This window comes from Apteryx mantelli, chromosome 7 (assembly GCF_036417845.1).
Source record: "Apteryx mantelli isolate bAptMan1 chromosome 7, bAptMan1.hap1, whole genome shotgun sequence".
NCBI classification, from domain to species: domain Eukaryota; kingdom Metazoa; phylum Chordata; class Aves; order Apterygiformes; family Apterygidae; genus Apteryx; species Apteryx mantelli.
In genome coordinates this window covers 25,969,252-25,989,802 of record NC_089984.1, presented here as the reverse complement: position 1 = coordinate 25,989,802, position 20,551 = coordinate 25,969,252, and the positions used below count along the sequence as shown (strand labels likewise).

At 37.9% G+C, this 20,551-nt stretch overlaps 1 protein-coding gene across 1 annotated transcript in view; it reads right to left on the bottom strand.

The window, feature by feature from the left end:
• Window positions 1-20,551, bottom strand: part of TBC1D12 (TBC1 domain family member 12) — a 51,081-nt gene that overhangs the window by 26,842 nt on the left and 3,688 nt on the right. Inside the window, 1 exon segment of the mRNA XM_067300056.1 lies at window positions 5,813-5,936. Within this exon segment, the coding sequence (XP_067156157.1) occupies window positions 5,813-5,936 (124 nt within the window).

Sequence of the window (20,551 nt, the reverse complement as noted above, 5' to 3'; positions counted from 1 at the left end):
AGGTCCTTTATGCAGACAAAGGAAGAGGCATTTTTCCCACTGAGGTCCTACCAGCTTCATTACCATTTTAGAGACAAGATAATTATTGCAAAAGCCTGTAATGCTGGGAAATGTCTTTGAAATAGTTAAAAACATAACACTTTCATTCCACCTGTAGCATAACCTTTTATTGACTAGCTACATGACTGCAGATTCCAGCTGCCGCAGGAAAGACTGCAGAAATTTCTAGAGGATCTGATAGCTACCACATCTGCAAAAATAAAAGTATCACAGCCCTCTCAAGGCTACTAGTAGACAAGCTGTTATTCAAAAGTTACATGTCCCTTACAAGACCTAATACCATATTTGTCTGTCCTGATTTCAAAGGAATTTGTTACCAATGTGTTCCCACCCATAGGTGCTATACCAGCAGAATTCATGTCTCTTCTTCTCTTTGCAGTAGCACTGCATAAGAGGAGCCAATGTGACCTCTGTCTAGATAAGAATCTGCTTGAGAGCCATTCTTTCATGAAAAAGCTGCCAGTATTGTATTTACCCATCTCTCTTTCAAAGATATTCAGTGCTCACACTTGCTGACAATCAGGTCATACACACTTTCTAAGCCTTAAGGAAGAGCTTTGTACACAGCTGAACTGAAACCACAAAGATTTGAGAGAAGAGTTAATACTGCAAGTTGAAAGGCCTGAGTTGTATGAAAACTGATTCAAAATGCATCTGTTCCTCCAAAGAGAAACCTCAGACAACTCCTGTCCCTGGGAGACCATGGGAGTTCTGCTGATTCAGTGAATGTCATTTCGCCATTAGATTTCAGACCAAAGATAGTGACATAGGAAAGTGTGCAAGCAAAAACACTTTGAGAATTCATTAGCCCTCAGGTACAGAATCTTTTTCAAGATTTCATAAATGTCCCAACAGAATGTTTTCAGATGCTAGTTGAGGACAGTGACCCAGTCATCTAACCCACAGTTAGTATTTAACTGGCTAATACCTTCCATTCTGTAGACAAGGTGAAAGCTTTTTGAAAAAATGGTTTTTATTCCACTTCTGAATAAGAAATTCAAAATCATTGCAAGCTTCCTCCCCATTCTTATATTTAAGAATGGGGTGGGGGGGGGGAATAGCTTTTCATATTTAAATATTGTCAGCTCCCACTGACAGTACTCAATGAAAACAGTAAACTCAAAAACGTGGAAATATGCGTTGCAAGACAGAAGTGAGATATTTACCAAGTTCACTTTAATTCAGGCTTATTTTAGAAAAAAAAGTGTTTTAAAAAAGCTAATAAAAAGATTCAAATCTGCTTTAATAAAAGCAAGAGCTGAACCTAATCTGTGATCAAAATGAGTCTGAATATCCAGTCTTTAAAACCTCTTTTGTTTAAGCACAAAGATGAAATGGAGTTTCCGTCTTAAAACAGATCTTGCACTTTAATCAATACATACCAAAATATTACACATGATCCTACAAATCAGTTTCAGCTTTCTGCACATAAAACTGCTTAGGCTGCTGAATTTACCAGACAGCATTAATGAAACCATACTACTTATAACAACCAGCTTTATTAGTTGCAGTTCATGGAAAAAAGGCACTTCCTAAAACCATCAAGTGCATTTGACATTTGAAATCCTAAGGAGTTGCTATTTTCCCTTTTTAAAAAGCAGTGAAGGAAGGAAGCCCAGAGGAGGGAGATGTCCAGCAAAAGACTTGGCCTCAATCACATCCTGCTTGGGCAGCTCTAAATCCAGCGAGAGCCGAGCGCGCCAGCAGCTGCGAGCTGGGAGATGCAGCTGCCAAGGACTTGCAGCCTCTGACCCAGTTTGTGCTAGAGCATCTCGCCCAAAGCACACCAACAGCAGCACAGCTGCAAAGCAGACCACCATCTTCTACATGGGCAATCCCCGCAGGTTGCTTTAGGACAAAAAGAGTTTTGTCTTCCTCCTTATATGCTTAGAAGCTTGCAAAGAAATAGTGTAAGGTAATATTCATTAGACATTCTCTGAAGGCAGGACCTGCTAGTGTCATTGTCTAAGAAATATCTGAAGCAGTATCTCAAATTAAATACCCGACTTCTTTGTAGAGGCAAGTACAACACTGTCTAGTTGATAGAACAGCTGACTGAGAGCCACAAATATTTATTTTCATTTAAATGAAATCGATTTACTATGTCATCCTCACTAGAACAGAGAGATAACAAAAGAGACTGCAAGAGCAAGGATGAAAATACAGAAATTTAAGACTCACAATACTTAAAGAGGCACATCACTTACCAAATAGCAGCACTGACCAAAATATTCAAGTTTAAAATTTTCAAAAGCTGGAAGAACTCTGATGCTTCAAAAAAGTTTTTTTAAACACAGGATTCAGTTTTAAACAGTCTTGCCCAGTCTTGGGCAAATAAGAGTTTCCTACCACAAAAGAAATTTTAGCTTGTCTGAAGAAGGCAACACAAAAATCAGTACCATATTGCACTTCTATAGTATCTTCCACAGACTAGTTCAAGGGGTTTAGACTGGACTGCCAAGCAGGACTATCTCCCCTATGACAAACTATTACCATACAACTCTGGCTGGCAGAAGTGATGCTGCATGAGCTGGAGGAGGTAGGCTAGTGAGCTTAATCCATAAAGGAGGATGACACAAAAAGCATGAAAAACTGAGGACTCTGTGCCTCTATAGTTGGATGCAAATGAATGGCGAGTTATTCAAAAGAGATATTTCAGGTAAATTGAACCAAACTAAAATATTTAGATTCAGATCAAACTGGCCCTGTTTTACCTGCCCTCTCCCCAGAGAGGATGTCACATGGAAAACTTTAAGCAAGTCCTTTTACAAGAAGCCTGAGCAGTATGTGTATTAAAGTAGTAACAGTATACTGATTCCAAAATATCATACAGCAAACCCCAAAACTTTAGGTTGATTAACTTAATCTTAACATGGAATGCAAACTTTACCATCTCTCTGACTGTATGAATCTATTCGTATAGTAGGGTATGTATTTTTTGTTAATCTACTAATAGGGAAGTCCTTTAAACTTTGCATTATTGCCAAAAAGCTTTGACTTGGACATCACCCTTAACCAAGGGACTTCTTTTATTATTACTGAGTTTCTCCTGTCATGATTTAGTTTTCCTGCAAAAGGGCTTCTTACGAGGCCTCATCCTTTATCTGAATGATGCTGACTCAATACTGGAGTTTACGTGCACTCTCCCAAAGCCAGCCATTAGCATCAGCAACGTCACAGAACATCGTGTTCAACTATGGAGACGCCATACCCGTTCAGGAGTGGCAAGATTTGTTGCTTATGATAAACTACTGCCAGTGCCTTCAGAGGTGGCTTGTCTGGAGCTTAAGCCCATTCTATCTGAACAGCCTTAAACTCAGAACCTCATCTGACACAAGCGGGTGATGAGTCAGTAGCCATCACTGGCCAGAGATGAGTGAAAAAAAGCCACACAGTTTTGGTCATTTTGCTCACTTGACTTCAGATTTACCAGGCCAATGTGGAAGTTTGTAGAGATATTTCATTTGGATACATTTTATTCTGTCAGATTCACAGAAGTGGTTGTGAATAGAAGTTATCTGCCTTAATCATACTCATATCAATTTCTGAAATGATTTACAATTGCAATCTTGCCTAAATTCACTTTAGTTGAATCTCCTGCACAGTGAGCAATTCTAGCTTAGGGAACTTGGTCAGCCATTCTAAAGTGGGGATACAATTTTCCACTCATCCTCAATAATGAAACGTGCCCTAATTCATTCTAATCCATTGCCAGATTAGCAAATTTGAACACTGTCAAGAAAAGAAACTATTCACTTTTCTTTAAAAAGACATATGCACAAGGGACTGTATTGTAAATTTTAAAAACATATGCAAGAAAACATCCCCAAACAAATTTGGAGATGTTTGGGTCACCTCTCCAAATTTGAGAGAAAAAAAAAAAACCAAATATTCTCAGATTCTGTTCAGAGTATGCAGTCAATCTGAATCCTCCTTTGATAACAGAATAGCTTAAAGCAGGTGGTCATATATGCTTTATAGCATATCTATATATGCTTTTTAGTTACAAGTTAAAGTTAACAACTATAACCCATACATTACTCAAATTATATAAATGCAAAAGCAACCCTTATCTGACAATCAGTATAACATAGGCGATGTGACTAGAGGTTGGGAAGAATTCAATCACATTTAAAGACAACACGTTGTTTTAATATATTCTCTTTTCTGCCACTTAGTTTAAAAAAAAAAGAACACTATATTTTAAAAGAAAAATAGTCACTGAGAGACAACAGGAGAAGAAAAAACTATTTTTGCAGATTATGATTTGTCTCTGGAACAAACACCTTCATTACTAGAAAAAGGGAGCAAATAATTGGTAAGCATTATGCATACACTCCATTTCTCAGGATGGAAGAGACATCTGGATTCTTAGCACAGTGTTTTCACAGCACAAAGCCAACAGCATTCATCAGCAAGAAAACTAAGAACACTCCCCCCCACCCCCTCCCCCCAAAGCAAAAACATTTAAATAAAGGAAAATTGTATTTGAAAGTGTATTGAAAAAACATCTAGTTTACTTCAGAGTAAATAGCACTTGTTGTAATCTCACATAATTATTTTCTTACTTTCCTACAACATTTCACTTTATGATATGTCCCATTACACGGAAGCCCATCAAAAGGAACATTTTTTCACTTTAGTAGCTCCCAAAAGGCCCTCTTTGCCATAAAGCCCTTTCTAGAAGACTGACTGAACAGAGCTTCATCCATAGCCTTTTGTGCCTGCCAGATACATCAGCTAATGTGGAATTGTAAGAAAGGAGACACAGAGACAGCAACTCCCAAGGGACTCAAGGACTCACTGTTTTCGTCAGCACAAGAGGCATGCAAATTTCTTATGTCAACACGTGTTTCAACTTCAGGACTGTATGTTAAAATTAAGTTAATGATACATTACCAGTTACTCACCTTGAAAGGCTATGCAGCTTTGTTAATGATATTTTGGCAAATTAAAGACATATTCCACAGGAATGAATATACAGAATTGATACATTAGTACAACTTAGTATTGGGTGAAGGAAATCAGAATTACTTTCCTGTGATACACCAGTAACTCCAAAAGTAATTTCAACTTACAGTATCATAACTATTTTCAAACAAAAATACCCGAAATCAGACCAAAAGTCTAAATGAAATGAGATTACGTTTCATAATTCTTAGCAATTTGTCACAAATTACCCAGGTAGCAAGTCTTACAGGCCAAAAAGTAGGGACTCTGGGAAGATGAGTTAGCTCTAAGGAAAAAACAAACATCAGAAAAACCCAAAGGTTTTGTAAGACTAGAATATAAGAGAATGCTTCAGAACAAATGTTTTGTGAAGAAAAATTGTACAGAGAAGTACAAATATGGTTTTATTGCACAAAAGCAGGCAGGAGCAACTCCAAACTAAATCTCATAATAGAAATCTAAAGCATTTCACAATCATTTTACCACCAAAAATCATATCATACCATGTTAAAATAAGGCAAAATTTTATGGAAAATTAATACAAGTTCTAGCTTTTTGATCTAAACAGTTTAAACACTTTTTGAACAAGTATCAACTTTTTATAAGCACTGGAGGTACTGAAGATTGTACTAGATAATCATACAGTTCAAACTCCCTTTTCTCAGTAGCTACTATTCTTCAGACAAAGCCCCCAAGTCCTCCCAGAGCCCTCTATGGCTGTACAGAAGAGACAGAGATCACTGCAACAGAGAATTGCAATATCTATGCATTCACTTTTAGAAGTTGCGTGATGTTTACTCACCTGCTGAATTATTTTGGAATCTTTCTGAAGATTTTCCCTGGGTGGGACTTTTCCAAACAACTTCCAACCAGGAGCACTTTGGACAGCAGGTTTGAGTTCCTTTGTCCTTTTAGTGAAAAAGTTTCTGAAAAGAGAGGAGTGTTCTGTTTGAGGTTTTTTTTGTTTGTTTGTTTTTTAATTATAAGCATATAAAGAGTGATATTCAAACCAATTCACATTTGTTTAAACCAAGTTCACCATTGTAAAGATTCATTGCTCAGCAAATGCATGATATCTTACTTAGTTCTCCCTCACACTTTAAAAAAAAAAAGTTAATTTGAAGCAGTCTTCATTACATGTGCTTTGATGTTAATATATTCATTCTTAGCATTCAATTTTACCCCTGACTTCTAAGCTACTTAACTGTGTTTAACATCAAAGCTCATTTAGTAATATTGGACACTTTCTCAAACGTACATTAGCAGCATTCAGCAGCTCTCAAAGACTTTTGTTTGGGGTTTGCTTTAGTGTATCTTATCATGGAGATATTTGGAGACGGAAAAGGAAACAACAAGAAGCTGCTGCGTGGCATATAGGTTTACAAAATAAAATGGCAAAACTACTATTTCCACTAGCATTTTCCACAAGCTTTGCTAGAGGTCTTCAGCTTTCATTACACAGACTAGAAAACTAGGGAACATGCACACAGCTTCAATTTAGCAGATATCCTTTGCCAGTGCCTAAAGCAATTACACTCAAACAATTATTTCTTCAAAGGCCGACCACCACAAGGTCACATCAGCAACCATTTGTCTAGATGCATGGCTGTACTATTTGACTTGGACCAAAAGCTCCCATAGAGCATATTATGTATGAATGCTTTGAAAATAAAAGCAGTACATCAATCCTGACTATTAGAAAGTTACTATCCAGAAACTTATGAATAATAGGTACAGGGACTACGCATAAGCAGTCCGTAGGCTCTTGGTCAGGATGCTTACATGTTGGCCTCTGAGCATTCAGAGCACTAGATCTCCCTGCGAAGACTTGCATAAGCTACCACACTTCAGGATTACTTCATGGAGCACTTTTATTGGAATTGGTTTTTGTGTAGCGCTAACTAGCTAAGCCTGTACTTTCACACTTCTAACACTTCAGTCCTCTGGGAAGAAATTCCCAAATTTATTCTTCACTTGAAGCATTTTCTTTATTTTAAAATACATTTCCTTCTCAGGTGGACTGTATTCATATTTGTGCATAGAAAAGTCTTCTGGTTTTGTCCCGATAGAAGCAGCATGCTCCAACAACTGCAGTCTGCCTGAAAAAGTGTACAGCCACTCAACTTCCAGTACTGTCAGGGTTTCTGTCAGTGTAAGACATGCTATAGTTTTCAGAGACAAACCCGATCTTTTCGGTTACCAGAACGTCTTATGTGATTTCAGAAACAAGCAAGTGCCTCTGTGATAAAAGCCCCTTCTGTGCAACCTTGCATGAATGGGCTCTATAGATACCTACGTGTGTAGCTGAACACACAGCTACCAGAAAACAGCAAACGAGAGAGAGAGAAAAGTACATGCTGAGGTAGTGTGTGAAAGTCCCCCAAGAACTGATAAGCTCAAGACCAGTAGTCCTGTAGAAGCCACAAGAACCAATAAACTCAAAACACCAGGACTCAGCTGAATTTGTTCGAGGCCACCAGCGCACATTACCATCAACAACATGTGGTATAATTCAGACCACATTCAAGAAGGTAGTGGCTGCTATATGCAGACAAAGACTACAGGATTTTATACACACCTGATTAAAAAGACAGACCCCTGAGGGACTTCCTGAACACCTACCTAGAAGCCATTGGTAGCATCAATGGAAGCATCAGTACAACCCTGTGCTTCCGAGTGAACAGCTGAGGTTGGTGTCCCAGCTGTTGTCCCAACTCAGCAACTGTGAGCAAGTGTGTGCAAGAATAATTGTGTGCTGTATGGATACCTGCTATCAATAGAATCAAGCTATTGCTATTAGTAATAGCTTAATTAATACAAGGTGTTCTAATAAGTACTGCTCTCTGTTATGCTGTTTCCCCCAGTTCAATGCTCTATCAGGGAAACCTGCAATATCTTAGTTCCCACCTGCTAAGGCACAACCTGCAAAGTAAGCACACACAACACCAGGCACGCAAGGATTTCCTGACACATGACCTAGAAGGAAGGACTGATGAAAAAGCCAAGCCGCGATACAATGTCTTTAAGGGACACTGTCCTCAATCAAGCCCAAGGCTGTTTATCATTGGTGGGATGAACAGATCCCTCCATATGAACAATAAATAAAAAAACCCCACACAAGATGGAAAAATGTGCTTATATAGATAACAAAGGCTCATTTCACAAGTACAGGACACCTTTCACAATGCTTTATATTGTATACAAAAGCAAAGGGAAGTGCTTAAAAATGCATTAAGGCCCTACACAACTGTTCTGTTAGCAATTCCATAATAGCTTCTTAGAGCTTTTTCATACCCACTAGTAGTGAGATCATATGTTTTTTTCATTTTGCAGAGGGGTGGGGGTAGGCGGGGGAAGAGAGAAGTTGTTTTTTTTTTTTTTAAATATGAAGCTCACTGGAAATACCTTTTAAGTACTGTATTTTTCCTCCCCATTCTAGATCCTATTCCAAGATTCCTCATTATATGCTTTTTCTCACTTATACTGTATTTCTCCTCCTCGTTGTTTCTGTTTACCTAATGCTTTCTAGTATATGGCCCTACTCTTTCAAGCCTCTAATAAGAGTTTTGACTTAGTCCACTAAGTTCACAATTTTTCATTCGTTGTTCAGAAGTGTCTGAAGTTAACATATTGGCGGAGGGAACCAACACTCAACTTAAAAATACCATAGAACTTCTTGGCTAAGTTCAACTTCATTTAAGAAATGAATCCACAGTAGAATAAAAGCCAGCTTTTGACTGAAAAATTAACAGCTTTAGCCTGGGTGCAAATGCATCTTTCACATTATCACTGCAAATCACTACAGCTGCTCTAGAGGACATCCTTCTCCATAACACTACTAAAAGGAGCCTACAGCACTCAAGGAATCACCTTTTCCTCATCTTCCTCTTTACCATCCCTCATATCACGCAGACAGGAGGGAGACACCCCTCATGTTTCAGATACCTTTAATTTCAAATAAAGGAGAAAACACCCAAACCAGACATCTGCATTAACATTTATTTTATTTTTTCAAAACAGGAAAACAAGAAAAGTATTCTGAAGACTAGCATGTCAATAAATACTATACTACAGTCTTGCCCTTAAGTCTGAACTACTACAGTGGCTGAATCTGAACTTACTGGAGAAAATGTTTTTCCAAAAGCAGGTACGCAAGAAGATACATTTTAAAGTACCATTCTTGAAATACAAAATAGTTCATGTATCCTGCCTACAAGCATAGCAATAACCGCCTGGTCTGTGCACATACTGTACTGTGGAATACTGCCAGCACTACCTGGCAGTTCAGCTTCATTGGTTCTGGCACTTGTGGAAGCTGCAAAATGTAAAGCTTGAACCTGATGGCAATCTGTTGCCATATCAAAGCTGTTTTATGATTAAACCAGGAAGCTGGTAGATTAAAAAGGAAGAAAAGTGTAAACATACAGAAGATGTTTTAATTAATGTTTCTGTACAAAAGCTTCAGGTATGCTCAAGGCTCTTCAGAGGGTTTTCTTTTTCACAATCACAATATTAACACATGCTTTTCAGAAAATAATCCTCACCATGAATTTTTTTTTAAATATTCTTTAGTGTACTGAATTAAGCAAAGGCTTATTTTGCTTTTTAGGAACATGCAAGCAAAGAGATACAATTTCACTTTTATTTAGTGGTAGATATTCATTAAAGTTTCAATTTCTTCTGAAAGTAAGAAACCAGGTCAAGTTTTGTATCATTCACCAGGATAAACCTCATGTAGGAATTCTAATCCAAAATAAATTTATGGGAGGTTTACAAATAAATTTTGTATAATTTAAGACAGAAGGACAGTATTTTAACAAGTTGTTTCGGCAGCTAATGCAGCATCACATTTTCTGATGTGACCCTGACAACAGTAAAGCCTTACAAAAGCCATGGCCTTTAATCAACAACATCTGTGACTGCTTACAAAGTACATTCACTGAAACGTAGAAAATGTACTGGATTTGATATATACAATGTCATTGCTTAGAGTATTCATAGGTTTCACTGATCCTGGGAAAAATCATCCAGAAATTAGCTAATTTGGTATGGAATCTCAACATCCACTTGAAAGCTTCAGTTTCTTAAAAATAAGTCTAACCTTTAGAACTCACTTCATAATGCTTTCTGTTATATGGACCTGTGGGATAGAGATATTGAACTAGTTCACTGAATTAAGCTTTAGTTTACAGAAGTGCAGTGAAAGAGTTGCATGTTTTTTTCACTAGTTTTATATAACCACACTGGAATGCATAGAAATGCTCTCAAATGATACTTAAAAACACCACAAACACACAGTAGGTGGATTGAAGAGCACAAAAAGAAACAACATGAAGTCACAAAAATAAGCCACTATCACATGCCAAGAAATCTATTCCTAACATTGTTTGGATTACACTAAACAAAACCTATTGGCTTTTATGATCATTCAGCTAACAGAGAGCTGTAGCGGCAGCAACAAGAGGCAATTTTCTTGCTTATTTAGCAGCATTGCTCCAAGTATTCCAGCTTATGCCTGCTGTACTTCGTGCAAGAGAAGGAGAGGTTGCAGCATGATCCTACTTCTTAAGTATCAAGGATCCAGCTTTTTAAACTCCATCTTGAGACCCAAGCTTCACTGGTTCTGCTACTTATAGAACTATTAGTTATCTATGCACAGATTTCAAGTGGTAGAGGAATGGCACCCAAGCCACTTAAAATGGTTATCAGCATGAAGCATTTCAAAATAAGCCTACCTTTCTCCAACTTGTTAACCCTGCAATACTGAGGACTACCAGAATCAAGCAGTATCATCTACTGAAATAAGGGTATGGTCTCAGAAGAGAGCATAAAACACGTTATCATTATTATTGTTACACTCGATTAGTCAAGCATGCTTCCTTACGGTTCACTTTAATATACAGAGCAACCTAACCCAAAATATGCTGCATCATGTTAGACAATAAAACCTGTGTTGCGGGCAACTACCAGAAAGCAATCTGTGTTAAACTTGAAGCCTTGCACCTGGCACCAAAAATATGAACTTTTCCAGGTAAAATACTTAGAGCTAAGGGTTATCCGAGAAATAAGTGTCCAAATTAGAGAATAGTCTTCTTGCTTTCGGAATAAAGATTTATTTCCCCTGCAGGGTAACTTTGACCTTGCTTAAAATGTTTACTCACGAACCTACAAATAAAGTAGTTCCAACAAGTGCTCTGTTAAGCTTTGCTAGAGTATTAGCAGTTAGATATATTTTAACAATAAGGAAATTTGTTTTTAAAAAGATTGTTCATCTTTTTCCACTTTTACTTTACACATATAACATGATCTTGTGTATTGTTATTTTTGATCACTAATCATTTCTTCTCACTGCATGCATCTTTTAAGATCTGTGAAAAGAGGGAAACACTGAGAAAATAAGATTTGAAAGCTACAAGAACTGACAAAGGAAATCAAAATTGTGTTTCCTCCAGCCTCCCTTTTTAATTAAGCATCCTCATACCTGATATTAGACATGATACAACACAACTGCCTCATGTTAAACCCAGGGAAGCATAAAATGCAAACAGCAAAGAAAGAATCACCATCACACTAAGTCATCAAGAGCTTCCTCACTATATCCTATATAGCCTTTCTTCACAGAAAGATAATGGCTTATAGAGAGGGAATCCAGCATGGAATTAACTCTACAGATGAGCACCGAGTTGGACTACAGTCTAGAGGGGCTTTTTGATATTATATGAACAGTTTAAAAAAAATCCTGGAAAGTCACATCACCCAGCAATACCTGAAGTACATAAAAAAATCTCAAGAGATCATGATAAAACCCTACAATTTGTAGAACAAAAAATGGAAGTACCAAACTAAACACATTAAAACACTGTGTATGTGCTACGATGCAATTGAGCTTGCACCACCACAAAAGACAGTTCTGCTTGTGCAAAGTTTGTTTCTGCTCCGTCCCCAAGCCCTCCCCTCCCCTTTGTTATCAAGGATCACTAAGAAAAACCTTTAATCTCTAGCAGATACCCATACCAGGCTTCTCATTTTATCTGAATGCAAGACATTCATATGGTGTTTGCTTATGAATGAAGAGAAGCCCCAAAAGATAACAACTTCTATGCTTGTCATCCACGTACACACCAGCCTAAATAAGTGCAATGGCCCAAGCAGCATGTAGTAGGTCGCCATGAGTGGAAACCAGAGATACTAAAGTACTAGCAGAAGCTAAAGTTAAAAGCCAGGGTTAAAAATGAGCAAGAGAGGCAAACAAAAAGGCAGGACAGACTAAAGCCAAACCTGGAAGAAACTAATTTGGAATCTCATATGATGAAGTACTGTAAGAGCTGAACAGGCTCCGGAACCTCAGGCAAGGCCCTAAAGAGTCTGAAACAGCAAAATAAGATAGTGCTGTGCGTCACAGCTATATAGAGAAGCAACACCTGATTAGAAAGACCTTCACTTCCTATTTAAGCTGTCTTTTTTTTTTTTTTTTTTTTAAGTTTCCTAAGCACACAAAAGTAGTATACATTTGAAATTTCAAATTAGCTAAAAACAAACTGACAAGAAAACTACTTATGTACCCAATACTACTTATCCAGAGAAGTGCATAAGTCAGGACTTAGAAAGGTTATGACCCAGGAATTGTTAAATATGTATTTTTACTGGTATAGCCTGGGGACCCCCCCCACACCCCTTTGGCTTAGACCCATGCTTCCAGAGCATTCGATGCAAACTCTGAAATCCCCTGCAGGCCTGCAGTTCCATATTCTTTTATGACTATATACAAATTGCTTTATAAAACAGTAAGAAATATTACATTAATATGACCATGTTTTTAGCAGGTGTAAAATGCAAAAGCTGCTTAAAAAAACAGCAGAATTTTTCATATTCAGGTTTTGTCCATTCTATGTCTTATGTGCAACAAAATGGAAATAACAGCAGAAAAACATTGCCCAATTATAAACAATTAGCTTCCATGCTTTTGAGCAGACTTTTCAATAATTTACATACAGAAACAATTGTAACTCAACTCCAAGTGTAAACAATGAATCATTAAAAGGAAACAAGACCTTTTTGCTGCCACTTAAAGCTTGCAGAGCAAGTAAAATTTTATTCCTACATTTTAAATGTTTTAAACTGTTTTTATACAGTACAAAATTCGTAGGAATTGGTAAGTGTTCAAAAAGTTACAATAGATGTTCAGGGTGCACACATGAACAGTATTTGGTTCTTACATCAACAGATAGGATGTCACTGCTTGTCCATAATTTCATACTTGAATTGTGTGTCATAATCTAGAAGTTATTTTCTCACCTACACGTGCTCAGAAGTACATGTTTTCTCGCATTATTGATTATGTCTGGAAAAATTACATGAATAGAAAAATATTAAGAGCAATCATTCCCTAATTCACAAACACACTGCAACTAATCATTCATTCTCAGATTTTGGTCTTACTTTGTGCACAGATATCACAAATAAACATGCAAGTGTTTTTAGGTTTAGCTTAAGAAACTTAACATGGAGATTTACAACATCGCAATGCACTGTCTAAAACTTAATTTTATGCTAATTCTAAGTTATTAATTTCAATATCTTAGAATAGCATCAGCCCACTTTGACTCAAGGCATTTATAAAACTGTTCGAGTCCAAGCTTCACCCTCTACTGGGGGACAGGGGGCCCAACTGATTTTACAATTCACATCCTCCAACACTTTGACACAAGGAGAAGCTGGACAGCAGCTTCTCTTTGGATTTTATTGCCTCCAAACACAGACTAGAAAAATCCTTTAAATGATCTTAGCAGCTTTCAGCAGTGCAAAGCTCTTCCCCCCCCCACCCCAAACCAAGACAATCCAAACCATCTCCTCCAAAGGAGCTTTGATATATTTGAATCTGTAATACTCAAACACTACAGTCAATTACACACTAGATGAGAGTGAAGCCCCCTCCCCCAACAAACCAAAAAAGATCCTAACTAGGAGAAATGCATCTTCAGCAAGATCAAAGTTTTGTTTTTTGTGTTTTTTTTTTTTTTTTTTTTTTTTTTTTAAACTTTAACATTTCTGCTGATATTACTGGTCAACTAAAGCATCAGCTACAACTAGGCCGACTTGAAATCTAGTGAGCTGTCAAAGAGCAGTTACTATGGATCAAGGCATAGGAAAGGAGGAGGTTTTTTGACCTCCTAGATGTGACAAAGACTGTGAAACTGCACAGGACAGACTACCAAAATCAGAACAACTGTACTGCTCAGGTTGCTAGCTGGTAGCGGTCCCAAAGAGGTCTAAAACTCTGTGGGCAAAACAGTTTTACTACAGGTACATGAACACTGAGAAAGTTAAGAGTTGAAACTGTTTAGTAATATTATATAGAACACTCTGTAGAGAACACTCACTAGAAAACAATGTTTTAATAGTTTAAATTATACTCTTAAAAAAAGAGCTGTTGTACAAGTCAGCTTTATGAACAGACTCAGGTATTCAAAAACCTAGATAAACAGGCAAGCACGTATGCAGAACTTTAAGGTAACAGCCAGGGTTAAATTTCAGAATGCTCAAGCACAAAAGAGTGAAGGGAGATAATCAATATAGCTTCATGCTTACTTTTAAGAATGAATTAGCAAAACAGAGCTCTGTGCTAAGTTATCATATCATCTTCATACTTAACCAGGCAATTCAACAGCTACTTAAACACCATACCAAACACTACAGCCAAACTTCAACAACAAGTGTCATTCATCTGTAGAGTCCAAACCAAAATCCTAGGTCACAGAGCTTCAAATGCAGAACTTCCATCACTTGAGCTAAAAATGTTATGCCATTTCTTGCATGGCCAAGACTTCTATTCTCGCAAAGCCACAGCTAGTTAACCAGCAACAGACCTGGAACAAAGCAGTGCTAGAGGAGTAAGAATCTTTTTTATATGCTGGCAGAGTTGTATTAACACAGCTAAGGAAAGTGCATTTCTCTTCCTGGTACCAGTAATGTCCCACACTCCCTCTGCTGCATCGATTCTGGGACTCTCCAAATATCGCAAGCCAATTCAAATCACTAATCCAGCAGAAAAACATCCAGATTTTTTAACCCTGCAGCTTCCTGGGCTGCAGCTGCTCAGAGGATCAAATAAACACCACGGCAGGTAAGAGGCATTCCTTTTGTTTCCTGACAACAGCAAATTATTAAATCAGCTCCTCAAGATGTCTCATGAAAGTACAACTGTTCTATCAGTGACTCACTTCTAGTTAAAGCAAAAGTTATCAGCATTATCAACAATCAAACTATTCACTTAGTCACTGTATCTATAGTCCAAATGTCCCATATGAGGAACATACTCAGGACAAAGATGAGAAAGATTTCCAGTCTTTGACACAGTCTGCGAGTTATTAGTTCAAACACAAGGCAGAATTTTATTTTGAAGGCTGCCCCAGCAGTTAGCAACACTTTCTATTCAGACCAACTTGGATTAAACCTTAGTTAATATTTTTCCCCCTTCAGGTCCCAGACAGACTGAGTACCTGCCAATTATCACATTGGGTAATGTGCAATTATACTGACCAAGTAAGTGCTGCAAATTACAATAACTAGTTAATATATCAGGCACGTGCTGTGGTTAGCAATTCACAATAAATTTATTATCACCATTCGAAGATAAATTGCAGAACTACTACAAAATGCAGGAATTCATTTTTGAGCTGTCATATGGCTGATATCAATATGCAAGAGTTTGATTCTTTTCAGTTTTGCCCAATGACTTCATATTTTAGAAAGTAAAGAAATTCCCCTCTGTACCACTCAGCTGCCTATAGAATTTGAGGAACAGCACCCAGCACACGAACAGCCTCATTATCCCACAGCAGTAAGACTGACAAGACCCTACCTTAATGGTTGCATTAGGCAACTGAGGTAACGCAGGACTAAGCTTTGCTGGAACTGGGACCTGGAGTGGAACTGGCATCAACGACTAGGTTTGCTGCTCTTGCAGCACGAGTAAGACAGGAGAAGGACATCACCTTTTTCCCACAGCAGTAATCTTCCTCAGTAATCCCACTAGTCCCCAATGACAGTAGCAGCAGCAGCAAGCTTGTTTTTCTGTGGTTTCAGTAGAGGCAGAAGGGCTATAGAGGTCTTGCTGATGTCGTCTGTGTCTCAGGTCTCTTCTCTCTTTTACTTCTGCTCTAAACAGTCACCTAGTTTGCCTATTCCTGTAGCTGGCCTTCAGCCGTTTGTTTAGGTCAGCAGAACTCCCCTAGATGTGGGGAGCTGACAGGCAGTTTTTATTATACTACCTGATAAAAGGCACCCTTTCACTTACCTGAGAGCATATTAGGTCTGAAAAAAGAAAAAAAAAATCCCAAGATAACAATGGGAATTGAACAGAGCTTGTTCTTAGTTAAAGGAGCAGCTTAGGGGAAGGTTTGGGGGGTGGGAGAGAAGAAACTCAAGTCTTTTCCTCCCACAGGCTAGAGAGATTATCTTCAGTCTGGAGGTAAGAAAGGAGGATATGACTTTACGAGAATACCAGCTTCTGGGTGTTTGGCTTCCAGAAGTTCTAAAAAATAAACAGATCTACGAGCAAAGCTAATGAAGCCTGTTTTTTATTAATTCAAATCAAATTCACCCATAGAGCATTCATCTCACCCTCTCACCCTGCTGCCGGGCCAGTAGCAGTACACTCTGCAGGTGGCCTGCAGAGCTAACTGGCTGCTGCAAATACAGAGCTAAATTAGCAGTCTGTCTTGCAGGGTCTCCTTATGCCCAGCCTCCATGCAAAAGAACTGCAAGTTTTCATATCCATGTTCCCTCAGTCTCAGAGAAATTTGATTGAACTTTGTTAACGGACCGCAGTATTGGAGTATTGGATCAGGCAATAACTGTAAGCGTCATTCCTTTAGGAAGCACAGCACAGTCATGGCCATTAAGACACTTAAAGCAATGCCCACCACCCAGTCTATTAATATACCAAGTCTCTTCCTAGCTCTTCAACTAACCAGACCGATAAGGGATACAAAAAAAGTGAAGAGCTGTACATCTGAAATATCTGACAAATAACTTTAAATTCCTTTTTATTCTTAAACAATTGAGACAAGATATCCTAATGGATAATTGAACAGTCAGAGAAAAAAGTTTACAATCTAAGAAAGCTACCTTTTTATAGGACAGCTGTGATTAAAGCGACCTTCTCTGGTTGTTGTTTTCCATTTAAACATTCTCCCCTTGGTTGTATGCCATTCAGGAGAAGAGAGGTCCCATTCACTTGGTCACACTGCTCAATATATTGAGTCTTAAAGAAGTTCCATGACACAAAATAAGTAGAACAAACCAAGGAATGAAAGAGTCCTTCTGGGATGCGGGGAGAAGACACTTTCGGGTTAAGTGAAAAAGTCTCTGTAAAACACTTCTTGGCAAAGCAGTCTGACAACACCAACAGCATGCTAAATGGCCATTTCAGGCATTTGGCTTGAAAAAGCAAACTACCACTATAGTTTAAGAACTGACTTCAGAAAAAATCCTATTAGGTTTATAGGCCTTCCAGCTCAAATACCTGTGCCAATATCAAGTATTACACTGCCTACCAAGGAGAACAGAGAAATTAATATTTTGGGTAGTTTAAATTGATTAAGATTCCACATCCTTCTAAGACCTTGGCGCTGTAAGTGTAATCTATTAAGCCAATATTTTAGGAAAAAAATGAGGGTACAGGGGGAGGTTGTAGCAATATAGCAATCTCATATGCAACCAGAGTTACATCAACATGTGCTTGGGCACCTGAAGATTAACATTGGTCTGTTACTGAACAGATGTCCTAACCAAAGTAATAACATATACACACAACATTTTACATACTTATGGCAAAATGACCATTTCTAATGTTTTTCAGAAATGTAAAATTCTTTAAAAAGTATACAGAATGAGGCCTGGGAATGAAAGTTGCTCTAACAGCCATTTTTCAACTCACAGACCATGAGGACCTGTTAATTTTCTTGAACTGTTTGGAACTAGTTCACTAACAATAACAAGACTGCTGTGATATAGATTTAATTTGCTACAGTGGGATCTGCACTTCCAACAGAACCTTGAAAGCCACCATTTTAATACTATATATTACATCACTGCAGTGCCATCTCTTTATGTAGTAAAAGCTAAAATTAGCCAGAAAGCTAATTACCAACCTGCCAAGGAAACAATAATAGAATTAGGACTGGAGAGACTGTAGATATGCAAAGACATTTCCTTGACATTTTTATAAATAAAAAAAACATAGTTTTGGTAAAATTTTATATATGCACAGTTATTAACAAAGATGTTGGGAACTAGAGAGAAATAGCTGGGGTTTTGTCTTTAAAGTTTATTATAGTTTGTTTTACTTCGGAGATAATATTTACTTAAGTTGCAATTATATTCATTATTCACATAACTGAAAGCCAGGAACTGGCCAACATGTCAGTGCAACTTCGTAAAACAGATCATTCTTAGTGAACAGTGTATGAAGAATCTTCAGAGAAGTTTCTCATTTTTGATAACATGAATGTTTTTTCTTCTTTGTATCAAGTTATTACGCCTCTTAATTCAGGGAAAAATAATGCTGTTTGAAGTTAGTCACAGTGATTCCTGCAAGATCTGGGTCTGGGAGCTTTTGCTTACTTTTTCCAGAGTTGCAATAAGTTATTAGTATCTGCTTTTTCACTCAAGTTTAATTTTTTTTCCTCCAGTTCTCTTTTCTATATTACCACCAGTATATTTCCTTCGCCTGTTAGAAGCTTTCTGTGCACCTCCTTATTTTCTGACCTGGACAGAGAAAGTGAAAAATAAGTGTTTCAGCATGTCTGCAAGATGAGCTAATCAAGATTCAGGCAGAAGCAATACAAGTATATAAACTAAGCATTATGAAGTGCCATCAATCTGTTCCTTCATCTTTAGACAAACAGGTTTAGATCTCTAGCTTTAAACAAGCCACAAGGGCAGATCACTTCCCACTTGACTCTCATTTTTGACCAAAACCCCATACAACAGATTTTTTCAGATGCACAGTGCATCCCCTGAAGTTTTATAATGATTTAAGATACAGAGAAGTTTAGGATAAAAAGAGAAATATCAATTCAGGTATTAAACATTCACAAGATGCAACTGTAGACTACATGTGCCTATATAGCTCAAAGCCGCAAATGCTACTTAGTAATCAACTGAAATTTAAACTAACAGACCTAGAGACATTCAGTACATACAGAAGTGACAAAATAATATTCAAGGAAGTGAATCTTTGTAGCCCTCCACAGTCTCTGCCAAAGACATTTTCAGGAGCAAGAAGATTATCAGCTTTTGAAGAACTACCTACTTACTGACCGACAGAACTATGGTTTTATATAAAGAGGGAGAAAAGATGTGGGCTTGAGTGATTTCTCCACTCGCTCTCCCCCTCCCCCCCACATATTGCCCTCATTAAGTTTTCCATTTTCTTTAAAAGTTAAGATTTTTCAAAACCTCTGGACAATAAGCGCAGCAAAGTTCCGGAAGAAGGCAGGGGTAAGGAAGGAAGGATGAGACTAATGACAGTTTTTATAAGTGTGCACATGCCAACTACCATATATGCTTATAACCCAGGTACAAGCAATGCTTACACCACACTCTAAAGAACTGTGAAGTGCCATAATTATGAATTAAGCTCTTAGCACTTTTATCAGTAAATGGGAGGGAGACAAACAAACAAACAAACAAAAACTAACAACTTTGTTAGATGAATTCTGGAAAAGGTGATTTCACTATAACAAAGCAAGTTTCACAGCTGCTGTCAATCGCAAGCTTTGAATCCAGGAATCAAAAAGCAATTGGGCACTTTGTCAACTTCTGGATACCTGAATCTATCTAAACACAGCTCAGAAAGGAACAATACCTGCACAAGCCAAGAAGATGCCTGGTACATACATGCAAAAACAGGAAATAAGTCACCTTTAAAAGAGGTTCAGAGTTACTGTGGACTTATATAAGCCACAGTATACTAGAATACTTACTGCTGCTTGTCCTTTTATTGTTCTGCTCTGCACGTACTGCTTGGGGGGACGAAGCAAACTGCAAACAGTTATCATTGCTGCTTTAATTCAACTGTCCACCTAACACGCCCTGCTCACTAAACCATACTTTACCCAACAATCCTCCACTGGGGCCACCCAAGTGATCTGAATAACATACGAACAGAACATTGTGCTTGTAAGCTGCTACATAAGACCAAAACCCTTAAGAACTGTGCCTATATGACCGTATTATGAATCATACACAGGAGTACACAGCAGTGACAGGTGATTTTCAAGAAGCCACTTAATGCTCTGACCATAGCAGTAGCACAGTGGAGACAAGTGACCATAGTCACGCAATCTTCCATGCCACTCTGCGCCACTCTGCTCCACATATCTCTGATTTACTTGAGGCATCCCACTTCATATGCTGAGAGAAACAGAGGTAGAACAAAAAGACAGCAAAAATAATTATTTTCAGTTAAAACCTGTTAGCATTATTTTGACAGGCTTAACAATTTGGCATAAATACAATTTAAGATCCCAGGATC